This window comes from Python bivittatus, unplaced genomic scaffold (assembly GCF_059951505.1).
Source record: "Python bivittatus isolate LINGU-HERP-01145 unplaced genomic scaffold, Pbiv_v1 ctg000080_np1212, whole genome shotgun sequence".
Classification (NCBI taxonomy): domain Eukaryota; kingdom Metazoa; phylum Chordata; class Lepidosauria; order Squamata; family Pythonidae; genus Python; species Python bivittatus.
This window is the reverse complement of record NW_028277035.1, coordinates 36,910,685-36,932,820: the sequence shown is the minus strand read 5'-3', so window position 1 is coordinate 36,932,820 and position 22,136 is coordinate 36,910,685. Positions and strand designations below refer to the sequence as shown.

The 22,136-nt window shown below is 38.9% G+C and overlaps 1 protein-coding gene across 1 annotated transcript; it reads left to right on the top strand.

The window, feature by feature from the left end:
- Positions 1–14,469: 14,469 nt before the first annotated feature.
- RPS14 (ribosomal protein S14) lies at positions 14,470–21,806 on the top strand. The gene is made up of 5 exons (XM_007432793.4): positions 14,470–14,626; positions 17,239–17,389; positions 17,916–18,077; positions 20,560–20,636; positions 21,697–21,806. Exons 2-5 carry the CDS (start codon positions 17,241–17,243, stop codon positions 21,762–21,764), a joined length of 456 nt encoding a protein of 151 aa, XP_007432855.1. The 5' UTR covers positions 14,470–14,626; positions 17,239–17,240; the 3' UTR covers positions 21,765–21,806.
- Positions 21,807–22,136: the final 330 nt, after the last annotated feature.

Here is a 22,136-nt window from a genome sequence, read left to right as displayed (position 1 = left end):
TTCTCATTATTCCAAACACTGTACTGGGGTAGTAGGAGTTGTCCGTTTTACCTGGAGGGCACCAATTTGGGGAATCTTTTGATAGTCCTCAAGGAGCAGCAAATATAACTGAATGTAGAGTACACATAACTTCTAGAATCTGAGTAATAATAGGCTACTACTGTCTGCATATGAATTTTGGTTCTCAGAATTGCAAAAAGCAAGTTCCCATGGTTCTAGATTTCCTTTAATTCAAGGAATCTAATCATATCCTGCTAGATGAAACCTCTTGTTTTTAGACTTGCTATTAGATCTGAATTGTAAGTTTCAGACTGCTAAATTATTTTCAAACCAATCAGATGGACATTTTTGGTTTCTGCTGTCTGCCTCCTTTCCTTTGCATACCTCTGATAGTAGGAAAATTTGACCCTTTTAAATGTACAGAAATGTGAATTCCTAAATATATGTAAATACAGACTCCACCTCACATCTCCCCAGGTTGTCGGAGTAAAAGTTATTCAAGCCAGATTCCTGTCTGCACAGTGAAGAGTCAGCCAATGGGTTTGGAATTGCCTACAAAGATCTGCTTTGTCTTTATATATCTCATTTCAATGTCATATTTCAATTACAGTAATGAAATATTTTATGTTATATAGTTTCTGTATGATTTTTTATCACAGCTGTTTTATGGACTCAGTCCCTGGTTGCTTCTGGAGAACTAAAATGGAGAAGCAGCAACCTTCCTAGGAGATCACTTGGAGTTTTAATCCCATGTCCTAGGAATCTACATCATATGGTAGATTCCTGCCTTGTCCCCAGTTTTCCCCTCTGTCATAATATGTTGACAGTATTGAGGACAGTGTGCTTTTCCCTATACAGATGCAAAAAATAGTGGAACCATAATAATAACCAAGCTGGTAACATGAAAAGTAAAGAATGCATTCTGATAGCTGAGATGTGAACCTTTATTGTACAAATCATGAAAACGAAACCATGGCCACTAAACCGTGAAACTGAATGAAGACTTTATACTTGGGAAAACACAGCAACTTATAGCAAATTCAAGCTATGAGACACATGTTAACAAATTCTAGTTCTGTAACTTCTTGTTGCAACTGCCTGTTCATTTATTAATTATTATTATTAAGTTGTTGTAAATAAACAATTTTAGGCCAGCCCAGCATTAAAAAATATTTTGTATTTCTCATGTTCCCTCCAGTGGCAGTAATGGGGATTGCACCATAAACCACTCACAAAACTGGTCAGAGGGCTCTTCCTGTGGGCTAAGCTGAAGTGCTACCCACCAGTTCTTGAGCCAGCAGAAAACTAGACCAGCCCAAAATTAGCTGCACCATTGGCGATCCCTATCCTGTCAGAAATGGTCCAGTACTTATTTATGGTGTACAAGGCACATTAAGGACTAGGATTGATGGATTCCCTGGCTTTTGTTTTAGATTTTTTTTTATCCCCCCCCCCCTTTATTATTTTTATAAATAACTCAAGGCGGCAGACTTACCTAATACCCCTTCCTTCCTCTATTTTCCCCACAACAACCACCCTGTGAGGTGAGTTGGGCTGAGAGACAGTGACTGGCCCAAAGGCACCGAGCCGGCTTTCATCCTGAGGCGGGACTAGAACTCACAGTCTCCTGCTTTCTAGCCTGATGCCTTCACCACTGGACCAAACTGGCTCTCTTTATCCCCTCCTTTCCCACCAGCTGGCAATAAAATATCCGCTAATCATTGTCTTTCAAAGGGAATGGGGAAGGAAGCAAGTTTTGGCAGATGGCTAGACCAACTGTTTTAGACATATTGAAACTTGCTTTAGTTTGGCACAAGTGTATTGTGTGGGTTTGTTCAAATGGAGCCCAGCTATCAACAAAGAGTTATGCCTTAAAGTCTGTGCAGTCACATTCTCTCTGTGTGTGTATGTGTGTGAGGTTGCACTCACAGCAAAACTGCCCTGGCTTGTTGCCTACTTAAAGAGGAAAAACATTAACATCAGAATAGCAAAAGAAAGCTTTTGTTGAGAACAAGATATAAGCATCATCATGAGAACATGGCAGAAAAAAGAGGCTGCTGTGGCAGGCATGTTCATGTTCACCATGGAGTTAAGCGTAAGTGGGAAAAACCCAGAGCTAAGCAATAGAGACTGGTTATACTGTCTTAATTGCTACCATAGAGCCAGCATAATAAATAGAATTGCACATAGGAACAAAAAATGGCTGTCTTTATATATAAATCCAGTATTTAAACACACCTATTGTTAAATACACAGAATAATACTGATCAGTCTTTCCAGTGCACTGATAGAAAATTAGTTCATATACACAATGTAATAGTTTATTATTGTTCTAAGATTGTAATCAGGGGGTCACACTCTCTGTCCAGCACTGGGGATTGATTGATTGATTGATTGATTGATTGATTGATTGATTACCAAAAAAGAGAAAAACAAAGAGGAACAAAACATACAAAGTTACATAGATTATAAAAAAAATAACATAAGTGCTTAAAAAACTAAGTGGAAAAAATAATAAAAAAGAAGAAAAGTATAATATGTTGCTACAACAGTAAACAGTTACAATTCTATATTTATCTAATGCAAATTATATATATATATATATATATATATATATATATATATATATATTTCTAATACAATTACATAACTATCATGCTTTTTCCTAACCTACTGTATTTTGTATAAATGAATCCCATATTTCATTATACTTGTCCATACAAAGTCTACGTCTATAGGCAATCTGCTCATAGGTGGCAAGTGTAATGGAGAATAAATCATCTTAAGAAATATATTTCATATTTGTGTTGGCCTTTGGCAGGAGTAAAGATCTAACTAATTATACTTGATATTCCTTAGAACCCTTAATCATCAGTAATGATTAATTATAGGATGTATTCCAACACTTTATTCCAGTATTTGTGGAAATAATTAATATCTACTTTAATAAGAATCACAAGCCAGAATTAAGATTGCAGGGAGAATCATCAACAACCTCAGATATGCAGACGATACCACCCTAATGGCAGAAAGTGAAGAAGAACTAAAGAGCCTCTTGATGAGGGTGAAAGAGGAGAGTGCAAAAGCTGGCTTGAAACTCAACATTAAAAAAACTAAGATCATGGCATCTGGACCCATCAATTCCTGGCAAATAGAAGGGATAGAAATGGAAGCAGTAACAGACTTCATTTATTTGGGCTCCAAGATCACCGCAGACGGAGACTGCAGCCACGAAATTAAAAGACACTTGCTCCTTGGGAGGAAAGCTATGGCAAGCCTAGATAGCATATTAAAAAGCAGAGACGCCACCTTGCTGACAAAGATCCTCATAGTCAAAGCTATGGTTTTCCAGTAGTAATGTATGGCTGTGAGAGCTGGACCATAAAAAAGGCTGAGCGCCAAAGAATTGATGCCTTTGAACTGTGGTGCTGGAGAAGACTCTTGAGAGTCCCCTGGACTGCTGGGAGGTCAAACCAGTCAATCTTAAAGGAAATCAACCCTGATTGCTCATTGGAAGGATCGATAATGAAGCTTAAGCTCAGATACTTTGGTCACCTAATGCGAAGAGAGATCTCTTTGGAGAAGACCCTGATGCTGGGAAAGATTGAAGGCAAAAGGAGAAGAGGACGGCAGAGGATGAGATGGTTAGATAGCATCACTGAAGCAATGAGCATGAAACTGAGCCAACTCGGGGAGGCAGTGAAGGACAGGAAGGCCTGGCGCAATATGTTCATGGGGTCACGAAGAGTCGGACACGACTTAACGACTAAACAACAACAACTTTAATAATACTCTTTAGCTGTTTATTAAACATAATGTAAACTTAGAATAATCTAAAACAGATTATTACATTGGTAATACTGCATAGGCTTTAGAGGCATATAATTAATCTGGAACAAATTATGAAACCAGAGATGTTTAAATTGAGTGTACTACTGCCATTTACTATTTTGGGCAATCCAGATTCCTTTTATAGTAACTAAAATGATATAAAGGCTGGATTAGCAAGATGCTGATCCAAAGCATTAACACTTATAATTTGCCCAAGCCTTAAAAAAAAGAAGTTACCTGAAATTTTCAAACTTTGGGTTATCCCAAAGTGTAAGTTTATCATATGTACAAGGGATAAAATTATTTTTTCCCAACTTACTTCATATATACCTTGCAGGAAATGCAACAAAAGTGTTGCTGAAAGTAAGCCAAGTCCCTTCCATTATATGAAAGGGATAAATAATAGTGTTCTAATTGTATTCTATAAGGAAACTGAAGTCAAAATGAACACCCAGTGATAGATGGCAAAGATGCTAGTCTTATTTGACGGATGACTTCCTCAGCTGCACTTTCTTTAGAATCCGCCAGTTAACCAGCTACCATCAGCCCTCAATACCAGTCATAGGATTCATCCAAACTTAAACCTTTTCAAACACTGAATCTAGATCCACATTTTCTTTAACCAAAGACCTCACAGGACAAAAAGAGGTCCTTGTCTTAGTATAAAACCTGACAAATGTAGACTTGACTGTACTGGAGGCACAGAGATTTCCTGTGGTGGCATCCTCAGGAAGACATAAAATAGCAGTCCCAGTTCTGTCAAAGACTCTGCTATTCGTTGCAACAGTTTTATGTCTCTACAGAGAAAGGTGGGGATTAAAATCACCACCAATTAGATCCTTAAGAGAAAACATTTCAGGGTGTTATTACATACATTAAAATCCCTACATACAATTTCATTATTCTTGACAACCAATCTCCGCTTCATGATAGATTTTCACAGAAAGACTATAGCTGTGTTATGGGGTTGTCTTTTAGAGATTTCATCTGATATTAATTGCATTACATTCTTAACTTACCTTTTAAGAGAAATTGCTTTAACTCAAAGACACGCACCACTGGGAAAGATTAACTGCAGAGACTGCTGTCTAAAAGACTTCTATGTGTTGTAAGCTCAGTCTGTTTTGCTGGGATTTCATTTTAAGTATATTACCACTTCAGCCTGTGTTAGCTGACATTTGCTGTTTGCTACAAAGCTATCAATGTTACAAACGAGGTGAAAAAAATCACATGCCAGTGTCTTGTGCCAGGACTGGGTCAGACCTATTCCAGTCCTTGACACAGAGTGGGATATATTGGCAGGGTCGGGGGCTGGAGTAATACACAGGTAGGTCTCAATTAGTGCGGTTAATGAATCTCACAAAATGGTCACATTATTCGAATTCACACTATTTGAAGTGATATTTCTATGGAAATTATTTCTATGGAAAATACGGTAGTTGGTTTTAGCTCGACGGAAATAGGCAATGAAAAATTTTAAGTATAATTTTTAATGTATATTAATGAAATATTACAGTAAAGGATGTAAAGAGTATACTTATAATTTAAATTTATGGTTAACAAAGTCGCAGAGTAGTTTTAGAAAGCAAAATAAAAACAAAAAAATTCTACCATAGATTCAGGCATTCCAACATCTCATCCTATTTTAGCGTTGCTATGACCACATTCACGTTGTTCAATTACATCAAATTTTTGCTCTAATGTAATGACAAGCCTCTTCTTTTTTTAAACTTGTGCTGTTTTCCTCTGATGGAATCTTCCTTTTCTCCATTTTGTACACATGAAGATTAGCAGCATCTAAAGCCCCAACAGCAACTGCGCACTAGCCTGAATTTCTCACATGCTAGCCTTGCATTAACTGACTTTTGGGTTGCATTAAACATGACCTAGTGTCAATTTACAATTTCCACTAAATTGAATATTGCATTATTCAAACTCATTGCAACTTACCTATACCACTTTTTTTGCAAAGGATGTGTATTTATCTTAGGTTGTTACAAAGATTAGGGATACTTGAGGATTGTGTGAAGTTGCTTACCCAGCATAAGCTGCTTGTTGAGCTAAAAGAGACAAGCAGGAGTTGAAAGGGCAGATTTTTTTTCTTTTAACTACTAAGCCCAAATAGGACTTCTGCTGAGCTTTGTAAATATACTGTATGTAGTATCTACTTGTTGCCTGTTCTACTTCTGACCAAAGCAAGTTAAGATAGACAAGATGTAGTTACAAAAATGGAGAATAGATTACCAGTTAAATTGAGTCTGATCTAATCTGAAATGAAGTATCTCAAATTCTTTTCTCTTAGTTTGAACAGTTAGTCCTAGCACTAATATGTTACTCAGTTGTGGTTTCTCAGTGTTTCCACTGGGAACAGCCTTACCAGTCCTTGTTTAGCGATCACAATTGGGACCAGCAACTTGGTCATTAAGCAAAGCAGTTGCTTACGATCTTACTTCAGCTTTCCTTCAGTTGACAGACCTGTGAAGGTCATAAATGCGAGGATTGGTTGTAAAGTTACTTTTTCATCACCGTTGTAACTACTAACAGTTGCTAAATGAGGCAGTCACTAAGCTCCTAGCTTAGATGTCCATTAGATTTTATAATAAAGCAGCTACATATGAGCTCTTTTGCACCAAGAAATAAGGTTTTTTGAACACAGCAAGAGAGCAGCAGTCATAACAAGCCATGATGATCCCAAAATGACAAGACACACATCCTGAGGTAATTGTGTAAATGACATGATTGTATCATAATGTGTGGCAGGAGTACACAAGTCAGGTCATTTGAAGAATGACATCATGACCCATTTGCCATCATTTGCTTCCCTGTGTGTTTACCATTTTAAAATATAAATGACTGCACAAAGACCAATTATATCATTTATCCCAACCTGTTATGCCTAATATGCAAACTAGCTTTGAACCTCCTGAACAGGATCCAGCAATGAGGAATTCATTACAGTATGCTAATTTATAATATGAGAGCAGAATTTAGAATTAACCCTATACCAAGAAGAATGGTTTGTCTTCAAACTACTTAAATAAGTAGCAAAAATTAACCAAGTTCAACACAAGCAAATCTGTGACTGCTTTGTGACTGAAGGCTATGAGAACATACTAACAGGCAAACCCTCTAAGTATGTTCTGATAGCCTTTTCTTTCCAGCACTTTTGATTACTCGTGGGCTTTCAGCAAGCCTCTAAAATGAAATGAAAAGTAGGCTGTATAAAATGTGACCACTTAATCATCGATGAAGTAGAGGATGAAAAAATAAGCCCAGCATATTTTGGCAACAAAACTCCAGATGACGATTAGATGAGTTAGAATTTTTTGCACCTCTTTGGTACCATCTAAATGTTCTCTGGACTTTTGTAGCCCAGATATGATAGCCCTATAAAGAGTCCCTGTTCAAGTTCTCAAAACAATTATTATTTTACAACGTGGTTTCACACTATCCTGTGTAAATCCATCCAGGCCTGTGAAACAAGAACAAAATTAAATTTTCTTAATAAAAGAAGCCTCAGACTGACCAGTGATAGTTGAAAGATCCTTTTGAAATATTTGTCTCTTATAACTGAGGCAAGGAAATGAAGATTTGTTCCAGATGATTGAGAGAGAGCAGAACCATCCTCTTGTAAACTCATTAAGTGCACTACCTTGAAAAATAAATGAGACGTAAAATGTTCCCTGAATATTTGACATGGAAAAGGATAATAAAAGGAATGGCAGTGACTGCATAGTTCTGCTACAACATGTTTACTTCTTGGCTAAAAATCCTGATTGTTCTGTTTCTTACATTTGGGGCCATTCAGTGGATTATGTGGTATACACTTTTAAGGGGGCAGAAATGATTGATAAATTGTTCTGCTGTCATGATGGTGCTGTAGATATGCTTAATAAATTTCCCATTGAATTCTCCTGAGCTACAATTTAAGACTTATACTTTCAATAAAGTTTTTTAGCCTGCTGATATAGGCAAACTCTATATGTGATGGAAGAGAAGGGCAAAAACAGCATAATTCAGTGTGCTCCAGGCTATAGAGTTGGGGTGGATTCAGAATTCAAATTCAGCTTTCAAATGCCCATTTCAAAAGGAATAGTTTTATAAAAATCTGATAATGAAGAACCTACTTCGTTATGGGAACTATAATGTTTCTATAAGGCTTACTTTCCTTGGGGTCATGATGTGAACACTAAAACAGAAATCCAGCTAGAACCAATTTAGAGCTAAATTCCACAGCTATGGGTCTCCCTCCTCCTCCTCCTCCTCCTCATTTGTTACTGCATTTTCCCGGAGCTTTTACAAAATTAGGCCAAATTAATATACAAATAATAAGAAACTAAATAAATAAATCTTGCAGAGATATACTAGTGAATGTGAGAATGACCTTGGAAGATGGGTCGGAAGAGATGCTGCCTAGGGAATAATCAGACAAAAGGGGAGGAGCCTGCAACTGAGTAACAGGCAGAGAAAGAAACTTAGAAAGGATCCGCCCTAACTTTCAGGCGGTAAAGAGATGGCGGGAGATTTGTTCTTTCAGACCTGCAAAATTCTGTTAACGTAGACTTACAATAAAGTAGAATTAGTTCAACTTGTCGTATTTCCTGTCTGATCTATTTGGGAGGCTGACTGCTAGTGACTTGCAATTTACGTATAGACCATGTTGATCGGAATCTTATTTAATTTCATATACTTTGTCAATGATAATCAACCACCCTAACCTATAAGAGCCCCACCAGATGCTGATACATACTGTACATACACCAAGTGATATATTTTAGAGCAGCAGAAAATGTGTGCCTTGAAATTGTAAATATATTGAAACACATCATGTTATTTTTTAATATGTTTTATTAAACTTTAAAAGCATTAAACATTTCTGTTACATGATTATTTGTAGCATTGTGTATAAACTAAATGGCAATACACAATATACTATTAATTATATATATTACTATTGTATAAAAACTATTTTAAAAAACCTCACCTATGATACAAAAAACGCTATTTAATGAGGGAAAAAAGTTGGGGAATCTATACTAAATTACCTAGGGAAAAGTCGGGGGAGACATCTCAGAAAATGCAGCAGGGGAGAAACAGGACTTTAAAAAACAAAAATCAACTAAACAAAACCAGAAACTAAAAAACAAAAAAACTCCCCACCTACAGCTAAATAAATTTGACATAAATTGTGGTAAGTCAATTATTACACTGATTGGCAAGAAGGTTCCAAGGAAAAAAGTAGGTTTTGTATATTGTCCAAAAAGTATTAAATATACAGTTGAGTGGACAAAATGTATCGCCCAAATAAAAGAGGATATTGAAATACTCTTAAGTTTGTGGGGAAGAATTAATGGTGTAAAAATGAATTTTGCATCAGGACTGATACTTACTTTGATAGCAATGCCTATGTTGATTCCACTTTAAATTTTTAAAGAGATTCATAAGTTAATGGTTACATTTTTATGGTTGGAAGAAATACCGAGAATGTCCTGGTTAAGGTTCTGTCTTTCTTACAATGATGGTGGTTTTAATTTTAAACAAAACCATTAGGCTTATTTGTTAATTGTAATCATATATTGGAATGGAAACAATCTTGACTATATACTTTCATGGGCTCAGCTTGAGAGTTCTTATTTAGTATCCTTGCAATCTTGGGAAGTTCTTGGTTCTAATTACAGGAGGAACTGAGTTATTTTTCCAGGAGTCAGACGCATTTGGAATTTCTTGGGCAGAAAATTAAGAAATTTTACCTTTCCTTACATGAATAATTGACTCTTTGAAGTAATTCTTATTTAAAATGTCTGGTAATATTTTTAAAAATAAAATATAGGCTTATAATGGAATTGTTACCCTTAATCAACTACTAAGTAATGATACTTTGAAAACTTTTGAGTTTTTACAAAGATACGCAATTTACCTAGAAAAGCTGAATGGTGATTCATACATTGAAAACTTTTATGTACATTGTTTGTCCCTGATGCCCTCACAGTTTCTTAAACTCCAGAGGCATTAGTATAATATATATACTAATAAACTGTATTATTAGTATTAACATAGATTCAACATAACTATAATAATGATATCATCATAAAGCCATAACATAACACCAAGCTGCCAGGTTCACCTTAATTTGGGTACATCTCACCTTAATCCCCAATCGCTCATCTAAAAAGCCACATTTTAAAAGAATTTCTGAATATGCAGAGATGGTACAGTTCTTGCATCGGGGGGGGGGGGCATTCCACAGGAGAGAGATTACTCTGTGTCCCCTCTCAACACACCTCAGGCCTGGCAGAGACTCTCAGTAAGCACTCTGCAGAGGCCCACTGAGCTGGCGGTCTTGAAGTCATGGCCCCAAGCCATGTAGCATTTTAGAAGTGCTCACCAGCACCTTGAATTACATTTGGAGACAAACTCCTGCAATATTGTTAGCCTGATTAATATGCAGGCTGATGCATATTGCACCAGGCTGATGCATTTTGTACCAGCTCTAGTTTCCAGGAGGTCTTTGAGGGCGATCCGTATAGAATGCATTAGAGTAGCTCACTTGTGAGGTCAAAAGGTGATGAGTGAGTATAGTCAGTGCCTTCTGCTTCAGGAATGGTTGCAACTGGCACACCAGCAGAAACTGGGTAAAGGCCCTCCTGGGCATAGTTTCCACTTGTTGTTGCAGTAAGAACTGAGAGTTTAGGACCACTCCCAGATTGCATACTAGTTGTTTCTGGGGGAGCACAACCCCAGCCACAAGTAAAGTTGATATCATCCCAGAGTCAGTATCTTCTAAACCCACCACCATTCTGTCTTGCTAGGACTGAGTCTTAACCTGTTTCTCCCCCTGTAGACCCTTTTAGCCTACAATACTAGGTTATGACATCCACTATACCTCACAGACAACCTGTCATAAAGATGTATAACATATTGATGATGCTTAATCCCAAACTGTTGAATAACCTCCAGTAGATTCAAGTGGATGCTAAATAAAATGGAGAGGATCTGAATCCTAGGCCATCCCATACACACTGATTAGACATGCTCATTTAGGAAGGAACTATACCACTGAAGAATGGTGCTCCCAATTCCTAATCTCTGTAGCCAATCTACAAGATTGCCACGGCCAATGGTATCAAAAGCCACCAAAAGATCTAGGAGGGTTTCACTTCTCCCATCTAAGCACTATCATAGGTCACCAACAAGAGTGACCAATGCAGTCTTCGTTCCATGCCCACACCTTAACCTTGATTGAAAAGAGCCCTTTTCATCCTTTATTAAAACCAAATTGACAATTTATCAAGCATTTTTTAAAAATCAAAAATAAATTTGGACAATATACAAGAAATAAGTAGAGAAATGGAGTATTATACATTGCCCAATAAATGGCTTCAGATTTTAAGGAACATTAGAAACGTTTCTTCTAACCTAAAAACTCACTTTTTTTTTTTTTTGTCTGTGCTCAGTCATTGCTGACCCTGCAGTGACTGCTTGGACGAGTCCTTGCAGTTTTCAAGGCAATTGTTTTTCGGAAGTGGTTTGCCAGAGCCTCCTTCCTAGGGCAGAGCCCAGCTGGCGAGCGCAGGAGGTGGGGTTTACGTTGCTTTGCGCCCTTTTCAGGCGCACGCGGTTTTTCGCGCTTACTGGCAACTGCTCCCAACTCCTTTTTCAAGGCGCCGCTAGCATTTTTCCTCCCACCGGAGTGAGAATACCCCTTTATCTACTCACGTGAGTTTTCGAACTGTTGGGTTGACAGGAACTCGGGAGGAAACAGGAGCTCACCCTGTTTAACGCGAAGGCTGGACTCGAACCGCTGAAGCGTCGACCATTTCTGGCCGGCAACTTTCAGCGTCATTAAGCCGCTGCGCCACCGCGTCCCAACTCACTTACTTCAGGAAAAAAGCCCCAACCTCTTTCAAGTCTATTGGACCCTTTCAAGAATGTTTTAAAAGATTGGCTCTCATCCTTTCTATGCTGGAGATATAATACAATTGAAGGAACTAGATCCAGCTTCTGCTGTTTAAAAATGGAATCAAAATGTTGAAAATGAAGAAAGTTACATAATTTTAATAGTCTGATAGATATATTTTTATCATCTTTAAATCTGAATGTACATTTGTGTATGGAGTGAGGGAGAGAAATAAACACATATTTTTCTGTTCTGTGGAGATCTGAATTCAGCAGGAGCCCTTGTTAAATGATGTGTTCCTGAACATAAGCATGATGCTAAAAGAATTCCGAGTATTTAAGTTGCAGAATGTTCTATTTTTTAAAAAGTAAAATATTCACATAGTTGTCTTGGATGCAGAATATGAGCTTAATCTAGCTATCAATGAATGCTAACAGACATTTATTATATTTGAAGTGAAGAGTAACAGTAGGCCAGGTGAGAAATAGATGAAGACCCTTTCCCTTATCTGTCATCATTTACCCTAGTGGTCAAAACAGTCTTATAGGTGCAAAGAAGTGATGCAATCTCCAACTCTATGTGTGTGTGTGTGTGTGTGTGTGTGAGAGAGAGAGATAGAGCAGGAAGGAAGGAAGGAAGGAAGGAAGGAAGGAAGGAAGGAAGGAAGGAAGGAAGGAAGGAAGGAAGGAAGGAAGGAAGGAAGGAAGGAAGGAAGGAAGGAAGGATTTTGCAAAACTCTGAAATGTATTAACCAAGTTTTGTGTGAGAACATGGCTTTCTTTCTGCTTAAAAAGTTAATTAAAATCCATCCTTTCTCAAATTTGTGTCTACATGAGGCTTAAGGGATTTTTTCTGTTTCATATTAATTATTATATATGTTTCTGTTCCAATTCTTTTTAAAATATTCTTTTTAATCTCATCTAAAATGTAGGTTTCTCATAATTTTCGTTTCATTTTACAATGAACTATCCACAGGTATTCATATCAGTGTAGTAATGTCCAGTGCAAAGCCAAGATGTAAGCATTATTATTATTATTATTTTCAAACAATAAATAATAATTGGGGTAGCCAGGGTAAGACCACCAGATCCGGGTTGCAAAAACCTATCTCTGTATCGTTTTGCTGCCATCTAGTGTTCATCCAGACTTTTGCAACCCAGATCAGATACTCTAAATGAAGGAGCTTTATCATAATCCTTAAAATGAGTGATTGTGAGGCTCTACTCAGTCACTCATGCCCTAGTTACCTCCATATTGGACTACTGTAACGTGCTCTACATGGAGCTGCCCTTAAAGAGTATCCAGGAGCTTCAACTGGTGCAGAAGGCATGTGTGCCCCTAGAACAGCACATATCACACCTCTGCTCCATGAGCTGCATTGGCTGCCAGTTTGTTTCTAGGTCCAATTCAAGGTGCTGGTTTTGACCTTTAAAGCCCTTCATGGCATGGGACCAGGTTATCTGAGGGACCACCTCTCCCTGATTACATCAGCCCGTCCCATTAGATCTGGCAGAGAGGGCATATTGCAAGTACCATCCACCAGGGACTTACATGTGGTGGGTCCCAGGAAACGGGCCTTCTCTGCCACAGTGCCTGCCTTATGAAACATTCTTCTCTCCCACCCCCCACCCAAAGTTAGGTTAGTTCCATCCCTGCTAATGTTCCAGAAGTCCTTCAAGACCTGGTTATGTCATCAGGCTTGGCGGTCCCAGGGAACCAGTGACATTTTAAGGTAGCTCCCCTATTGTGGTTGATATTGTGGTTATATATTTACTCTGTTTGTGGTTTATATACTCTAATTTTTATAATATTTTAATTTTTAATAATGATTGTCTATATTTTTATGATTATTTTATAGTGACTGTTTTTATATATTGTTGTTTTATTTGATTATTGTATGCCACCCAGAGTAATTTCTTGTGAAATGGGCAGCTATATACATTTGATAAGTAAATAAAGACAGGGATTATAGAACCAGAGCTACTTTTTGTGATCATTATAATTGACACCGCAATAATATTAACAGTGTGGGAAATTGACTGTACATTTTGTAACGTTTCTTGTAAATGCCAAGTTCATGTATTTCATTCGCTAGGCCAGTATTTCTCAACCATGGCAACTTTTAAGAAGTGTTGTCTTCAACTCCCAGAATTCCCCAGCTAGCATGCTGGCTGGGGAATTCTGGGAGTTGAAGTCCATACATCTTAAAGTTGCCATGGTTGAGAAACATTGAGCTAGGCAGAGAAACTCATTTGTTTAGCCAACACATTTTTTGGATTGTCAAATCACCAAAAGCAAGAGATACTTCCTTTAAAATAAGGAGGAGCAGGCGCCCCAAATAAGCCTCTTAAGAGTATACCCCACAATACGCCAATTCGTGGTGACAGAATTCTCCCACGTGTTTCAAGGCGTTCCTGCTTCAGGGCTGCACGACAGAGAATCCTGTACAGCACAGGGCTGTCCCCATTGGTTCATCCCGTTCCTCGCCTGCGGCCGCGTCATAATTATGCAAATCAACTAATTTCAGTCAGGGCGCTCTGCACCTCCATCTTTGTGTCGGGCGCTCATTCAAGGCTCTGCACGCCCCGATGTCAGAGAGACGCCCGACATCTGGAGGGAAAAGCTCCCGCCCAGTGAACGGAAGAGAGCCTGCAAGTTTTCCTCTTAACGATGGGGGGAATTTCTAGACTCCGGTCGCCATTTCTTCACAAGGCACGCTCCCCTAACTGCGTTCATTTTCTCTTAAGGCAAATGATGTCAGTGAAGCCACGTCTCCTTTCGAGGAAGTGACCCACCAACCTCCCCGGTAATAGTTCCGGGTGGAAGAGCGTGACCCCTGCCCTCGTGACGTTGTGCTCTTCCTTTCCGGTGCTGGTTGCCGCCTGCAGAGACGCTCGAGTAAGTGGCCGATGGGGCGTTCTTCTATCCAGCCCCATCCTCGCGGGTCCGACTCTCTCCGCTTCCCTCGGTGCCGTCAGTGGGCTCCTCACCCCTAACTGCGCCGGGAAGGCAAGGGAGGGCGAGCTTGGGGGCCTTGGCCTTTGCCCAGTGGTCGGTGGAAAAAGGGCAATTCCGCCGCTGCAAGGAGGCCCGGCGGGTCTCCCTGTATCCCCCAGGTCCCCGGGATGGTTGGTTCCTCGGCTTGGGCCTCATCAGCCGGCTTTCCCCCAACTTGGCGAGGGTTCATTCTAAGCTGTGTTTCCGTTCACTTAGAGAAAAATCCTTTCAGAGGAAACATACATGGCCTGTAGTCTTAGCAAACATGAAGAGCTGGGGCTGAAAAGTGTGTCCAAAGCCACCTATTTAAACTTCTTTATAAGGATGCCTTTTTATGAGCTAGCTGTTATCCCTCCTTTGAGGGTAGAGGAGTTTTGAGAAGGGAAGATTGTTTTATTGACTTGCTTCTAGGGTTTTTTACTGACTAGAAATAACATATTTCTGAGCCTGTACACATGAGTTTAATACTGGAATTATTTCTGCTTTGCAAAAGATGGGATTCAAGTCTATCTGGTAGGATGTTTCATTTCAAATTTTTCCTGTTTTATTTAAAAACAACATATAATTTACTATATTTGTAATGCATTTGCAGAGAAATTGGCAATTTAAATCTTTTAGAAAGCAGTGGGATTTAAGTAACCTAACTACAGCAGTAGACTGTAGAGGTAATGGTCCAAGTCATATAACAGTAGAGTAGCATATTTTCTCCAATGTGGAAAGTTCTCATCCAAATTTGTGTGATTATCAGAAAATAAAATATTAACTCTTGTTCATATGAACTAGTAACTTGATTTACAACAACAGTAGTAAATGTTGAAATTGCTAGATATTCCATGCGATGCCATATCCCAAGCTTTTTTCTGCTATCATACAATCTCTTATTTAATTATTCAATGGATAATAGATTGAATAATCCATTCATTGGTGTTGTAAGTTCTACCTAGTCACAATGCAGCCTTTTTGTTTAGAACTGCAGTATTTGTATAGTACACTATTTGACTAGTGTTCTCTTCCCATGTGAGTATGTAACATCCAAAATTAGTATACCTTTAATTTTCAGCCTGCATAATTAGTATGAAGGCAAAGTAATTCACAAGTACAGTGCTAAGTATTAAAGTAATTGTACAGAAATGCCCACATCACTGTTCTAAGTTTATGTATGTATGTATGTATGTATTTATGTAATAACAGAAGAGGGAAGTGGGGAACATTAACATTTATAACATCTGCATTCTATGTTGGAGGGACTATAATTCACTGGTGGTACTTTGCCTGCAGAATATTTCAGGTTCACTCTTCCAGATCAAACTGGGAAATTCTTGCCTGAAGCCCTAAAGAACTGCTGCCAATCAGTATGCACAATATTGACTCCAGTTTGCTTAGTTGTTGAAAATCAGTCTTAAAATATTCAGAAGAAAGATCAATGTAAAATATTACAATCTTTGTTGTGCTCAAGAGTGCCAGATTTTGATTGCTGGATCATCTTACGATGATTTTGTTAGTACTTGGTGAGTGCATCACTTATATTTTAATCAACATTTGGACTTACTACACTGTGCAAGTCCTTCAATATTTTCCTCAGATATATGAGTGAATCAATCACATTATTTGGTCTGTACAAGCTGATGCTTTAGAAGGAGAGAGGAAGGATCGAAGGACCTTCCTTTAGAATTCAGCTATAAGTAGCCTGAGTATGAGTTGTCAGTCCGTGATTGATGTGATAGAAGGTCTTGCTTATCATTCAGAAACATCAGTAAAGAAGCAAAGAAAAAACGATTAACTTACAGAAGAAGAATACAGCAGAAACTGTGGTTATCTAAATTATATGTATGTATGTCATGCTTTTCCATTGCATGGCATTCTGACAGCAAACCCTCCTGCACTGGATCTATTATCTCATGAACCTGATAATCTGGAAGTCTCCATCATCTCTCAATTATTTTTTAAAGCCACCCAATTTTAAGTAATTGAACTGCAGGTTGCTTGAAGTGTGAAGCAAAATGCCAACTATATAGGGTTTCTTCTGAAATGGATGCCTCTTACTGTAAGGATAAACAACTTGTGGATTGCTTATGTTGAGGGTCAAATTTTGGGGCCTGTTTTGGATAATTTGGATAGGTTCAAGGGGGAAAGGAGGTCCGTTAAGGTCATGTTTAAGTTATTTAAGCCTCACATCAGTTGTGGGCCAATTTTCCCAAAGGATTTGAAAATGTTGGCCCTGCCTGTGCTGACATCGCAGTACTGTTGCCCTTGACTCCTGCAGTTCTCAGGGCAAGTCATTGCATATTCCCAGTTCAAGAAAAAGTGTCCACTACTTTACTGGAGGTCAAAGTGGGAAATAATCCCCACTGTAGCTAAGTATAAGTATCTTACAAAATAGTGAATCAACTTTATATGTTTTTTTTTCTTTACTTTCTTTGACCTGGTATTTTAATTTTTATAGTTTGTCTTCTTCAACAGAAAGTACTTTATAATCTTCTGTCTTTTCCATAATTTGTTGTTGTTTTATACAGAAATGGCACCTCGTAAGGGTAAGGAAAAGAAGGAAGAACAGGTTATAAGTTTGGGACCACAGGTTGCTGAAGGAGAAAATGTGTTTGGAGTCTGCCACATCTTCGCTTCCTTCAATGATACATTTGTCCATGTAACTGATCTGTCTGGCAAGTGAGTATCACATCTACTTGTGAAAGGATAATATTATTTACAAGAATGTAGTAGAAGATCTTGGCAATAGGATTTCAAGACTTCACTCCTATCAACAGGCCTATAATATTCCCTAAACCTAGACTTAGAGAAAACTCTTACACCCTGTTTGCTTAGGCAAATGTATACTTAGCATTGTAACTTAAATGGAGCACAGCATTATATTGTATTACCATAGGTGAACCCTAGGTGAAGTAAATACTCTTGGAAACTCCTTGTGTAGAAGCCTGTTACTTGGTTCCGGCCACACTGGAATGACTGAGAACATATGGGGCAGATAAACATTGTGGATACCTCTGTTGTTTCTTCTAAGAGATGAAATGATAGTTGCAATCAAGCAGGTAGTAAGACCTGGGAATTGTTTCATCCATATTTAAAAAACAAATTGGCAAAGTTACATTCAGGTAACTGTGTGCTTTTTGTCTTTGGTGAAAGGAAGGCTGGACTTAAGTTCCTCCATTAATGCATTGCTTGCTTGTTTTCCCAGGGAAACTATCTGCCGAGTAACTGGTGGCATGAAAGTAAAGGCCGACAGGGATGAGTCTTCTCCTTATGCTGCTATGCTGGCTGCTCAGGATGTAGCACAGAGATGCAAGGAACTGGGAATCACTGCCCTTCATATCAAGCTGCGGGCTACGGGTGGAAATAGGTAAGTGGAGCAGGTGCTTCATTTATCTCTCTTGCATGTATATCTGCACATGTACTACCTTTAAGTACCTTTAGAATATTTTTATGTAATAATAAAGTCATTTAATATCTCTCTGATATTATGTTGTATTACTGAGCGACTTTAAAATAGAAAGCATTCTGTGGAATAATATTTGGAGATGTATCTCCAGCTGTTGGAAGAATGTCCTGCTACTCTGAATACAAATATCTATCTGTAATCTGGTGCTAAATATTTCTGGGTATTTAGCTGTTTGATGTTACATTATTGTTTATTCTATATCCTTGTAAAGAAAACCTGTGGAATTTTACTAGTTTTGCTGCAGTGTAAGGGAATAGAGTTCTCTGTAGTTTGAATTCTTGGCTCCTTTGGGCAGCCAGGCATCATGTGAGCCACTAGTTCTAGGAGATAATCAATGTTTCCTTGAGGGAAATGGTATTGCCATGCACTTTGAAGCAAGTGGAATTGCTTCATTTCCTAAAGAAGGCTTCCATGGATCAAACCGTTCTTTATAACTTTCTCCTGGTCTTCAACCTTCTCTTTTAAGGGAAAGTTGTTGAAAAAGTGGTAGGGAACCAGCTCAGAAGACTGTAGGAAATTGATTATCTGGATCCTTTTCAGTCAGGATCCAATCTTGCCTATTAGACAGGAATAGCATTGGTTGTTCTGATGGATGATCTTTGTTGGGATCTTGAGAGTGGGGGAGGGAATTGTCTTATTAGACCTCTCAGCAGTATTTGAAACCACTGGCCATGTTATCCTTCTGGGAATGCAAGGATTGGGACACTAATTCTGCTTCTACTTGAATGAGTAGCTGGAGTTGGTGCTTGTGGGTAAGAAGTGCTCAAGCCCTTGGGGGTTTGGCATTTTCTCCCATATTTATGTGGAACCTCTAGCAGAGGTCATCCACAAATTTATGGTGAGGCATCATCAGTATGCTGATGATACCCATTTATACATTGCTATCTTGGGCTGGGCTGGAGATGTTGTGGAAGTCCTGAGTTAGGATTTATATGTAGTACCTAGATGCTAATAAGCATCTGGGCACCCCGGTAACAGTGGTCTAAGATTACTCTGGGTGAAACCACACTTCCTCAAAGGAGGTGTGAGTTGTTCTCCTGGAGTCTCACTCCTACTCAAGCAGCAGATGGAAACTGTGACCAAGGGGGTGGAATTGCTCAGCTTCAGTTGATGTACCAGTTACAGCCTTACCTGGGGCAGGATGCCCTGACAACAGTAACTTGTACTTCGGGGGGGGGGGGGGGCTGCCTTTAAAGACAACCTGGAAGCTGCAGCTGCTACAAAATTCAATGGCTAGACTATTGTAGGACACCCATGCTAGTGTAGAATAACACCTATTTTAAGGTTGTTAAACTGATAACCAGTAGGCTTCTGGACCCAATTCAAAGTGCTCATTACTTTACACAGTGCAGCACCAGGCTACGTTAGGCAATATCTTGCAACACTGAATATGTCCAGTCCAGTTCAGTCCAGTCATCAGAGAAAGACTGTTGAGTGTCTCCACTCCTTGTGATGCACACAGACAGGAAGATGGGCCTTTTCTGTAGCACCCCCACTTTATAGAATTCTTTCCCCTCAAGTATGGTCATCCCTAATCCTCCTTGCTTTTCAGAAACAAATGAAGACAGTTCTGTCCCTTTGGGCCAAGCTAATTGTGAACACTGTCAGTATTTGATAGGGACATAATTGCATTAGTTCTTTTGGATTCTTATGTACAGGTAGTCCTTGTTTAGTGACTGCCTCGTTTAGCAACCATTTGCAGTTATAACAGTGATGAAAAAGTAACTTTACAACCAATCTTCACATTTGCGACCTTCACAGGTCTGTAAAGCAAAGGAAAGCTGAAGTAAGATCATAAGCACAGTCGCAGTTTCACTTAGCAACCACTTCTCGTAACGACTGAGTTGCCAGTCCCAATTGTGGTTGCTAAATGAGGACCACCTGTAACTTATTCTGCCATGTGTCACCCAGAGTCTCTTGGGATTGGGGTGGGTTAGAAGTTCTGTTAATTAGAATTGGTTAGCAAAAACAAACAACAAAAAGGCATGCATTTCACTAAACTGAATACAGAATAAATATACAAAAGGGGCTTGCACTTAGAGACATTCTGAATAGGTGGTCTGAAGAACTTTCCAGTGATTTCCTATCTTTTGATTTTACCTTAGCTTTACAATTTATAGCAGCTGTGGTAGCAAAGAGTCTTGCTATAACAGACTAACAGTCTATCTAATGTGGCACTCTGCTACTAACAGTAATTAACTAGAAAGCTTGAAATGTTGCACCTTCATTTCCTTCCTCACTGTTACAAATTGACAGGAAAAAAGATAATTGCTGCACTGATGCTGCCCCTTAGTACCACTATATTCCTCCAAAAGAAGTAAATCCTAAAGTCAGTAAAGATTAGTTTCAGTTTTCATTAATTTATGTTCTATTTCCTTTGCAGAACAAAAACTCCTGGACCTGGAGCTCAGTCAGCTCTTCGGGCTCTGGCTCGGTCTGGCATGAAGATTGGACGCATTGGTTAGTTTTCTATTAAAGGATATTTTCAATAATGTGTCTCCTGGGGTCACTTTTTATAGAAAATACAGCTGTTGCTTTATCCCATTAGTTTATCTTGACCACTTACTTTATCATAATTTTTGCAAAGTTCTTGCTAGATATAGTATTTGATCTGTACTGAAACAAGACATTAGAAAAAGAGTTGATCCAGATAATTAGGGCCTTCAGGCAGAAAGAATTGAGTTACACGTTGATAATGCTTGCAACTGGATCTTTCAGGGAACAGCATTACAAATTGCACAGAACAGCCAAGGTGTTGAGACCAAAACGTGTTTGGTTTAAGCACAAGCCAAAACACGCGGGGGGAGGGGGGATGTGCTGGGAAAAGGCTAAAAACATGGTATGTGATAAAGTGGCTCAGTGGGGGAAAAGAAAGAACGGTGCTGGAAGATTGGGGGTAGAGGCTGGACTGGTGGGATGTGCTGTGCTTGAAGCCAAGGACTTTGGTGGCAGCTAAGGGAAGGTACCTATAAGAAGGCTCTGGAAGGATCAGGAGGTTGCTGGAAGTGCTGGACATATTATGCTGGAAGCCAAGAACTTCACCAGATCAGATGCTGGGAAGACTTGAGAGAGTAGGCTGGAACTCAGGCCATGCAGAACAGAGAGTGAGAATCACACTCAAAACTTTGCTTCAGCCTGGAACAACCAAAACATTCCAGGCTTCAGTTCTCCCAAACTGCAGCTCACCCAAAACAGTTTGACAGAACTGAAACACAATGCGTCTCCCTCACCTTGGAAATAAAATGCATTCTTTGTGCATGGCCCTAGCTTTTCCTAGCAGTTGTTTCTTAAAGCTTCTGCAGACATGCCCTGTCTTGGACTTTCACATCCTGAAATTTCAGAAACTTAAATTAGGAAGTATAATCTGTCTTATGAAATTTTATGTTTTTAGTGTTACGTTCTGAATGTTGTCCTCTTCTCCCTTAAGGTATTATTTCCATATGATATCTCTTGATTTTTGAAGGCTTGTATATGCAAAGAGTGAAAATGATACTCAAAAATAACATTTTTCTCTTCACAGAGGATGTTACCCCCATTCCCTCAGACAGCACTCGTAGAAAGGGCGGTCGCCGTGGTCGTCGTCTGTAAAACAGTGGCTGTTGCATTTCATCATTAAAGCTTTCCAATAAATCTCCATTCTCATTTGTGTTTCTCTTCTATAAATTTAGTCGCCGCTACTGTTCAGTGAAGTGTATCTTTGATTTGCCATTGAGCCTTTTCTTGATAATTATTGACATGAAAAACATCCTCTCTGTGGGGAGTTTTTTCTGCCTGCTAATAGCTCCCACAGGCACTTTGGTATATTCCTTTTCACTTGAAATTGTTTTTCTGTGAAGCTGCTTAGTACAAAATAAAGAATCGTATCAGTTAAAGTAGAGTTTGGAAGGCGATATATAATGTTGGTAAAAAGTAGAGACAGAGAATGCCTGCATTCCTTGTGTAGATTGGATTCTTTGTCTT

What these genes read in the sequence shown, in the direction of transcription:
- RPS14 (XM_007432793.4), top strand. Translation starts at nt 17,241, where the DNA reads ATGGCACCTCGTAAGGGTAAGGAAAAGAAGGAAGAACAGGTTATAAGT. An exon ending in GTAACTGATCTGTCTGGCAA is followed by an intron (nt 17,390 to 17,915) that starts GTGAGTATCACA and finishes TTGTTTTCCCAG; the next exon opens with GGAAACTATCTGCCGAGTAA. An exon ending in CGGGCTACGGGTGGAAATAG is followed by an intron (nt 18,078 to 20,559) that starts GTAAGTGGAGCA and finishes TTTCCTTTGCAG; the next exon opens with AACAAAAACTCCTGGACCTG.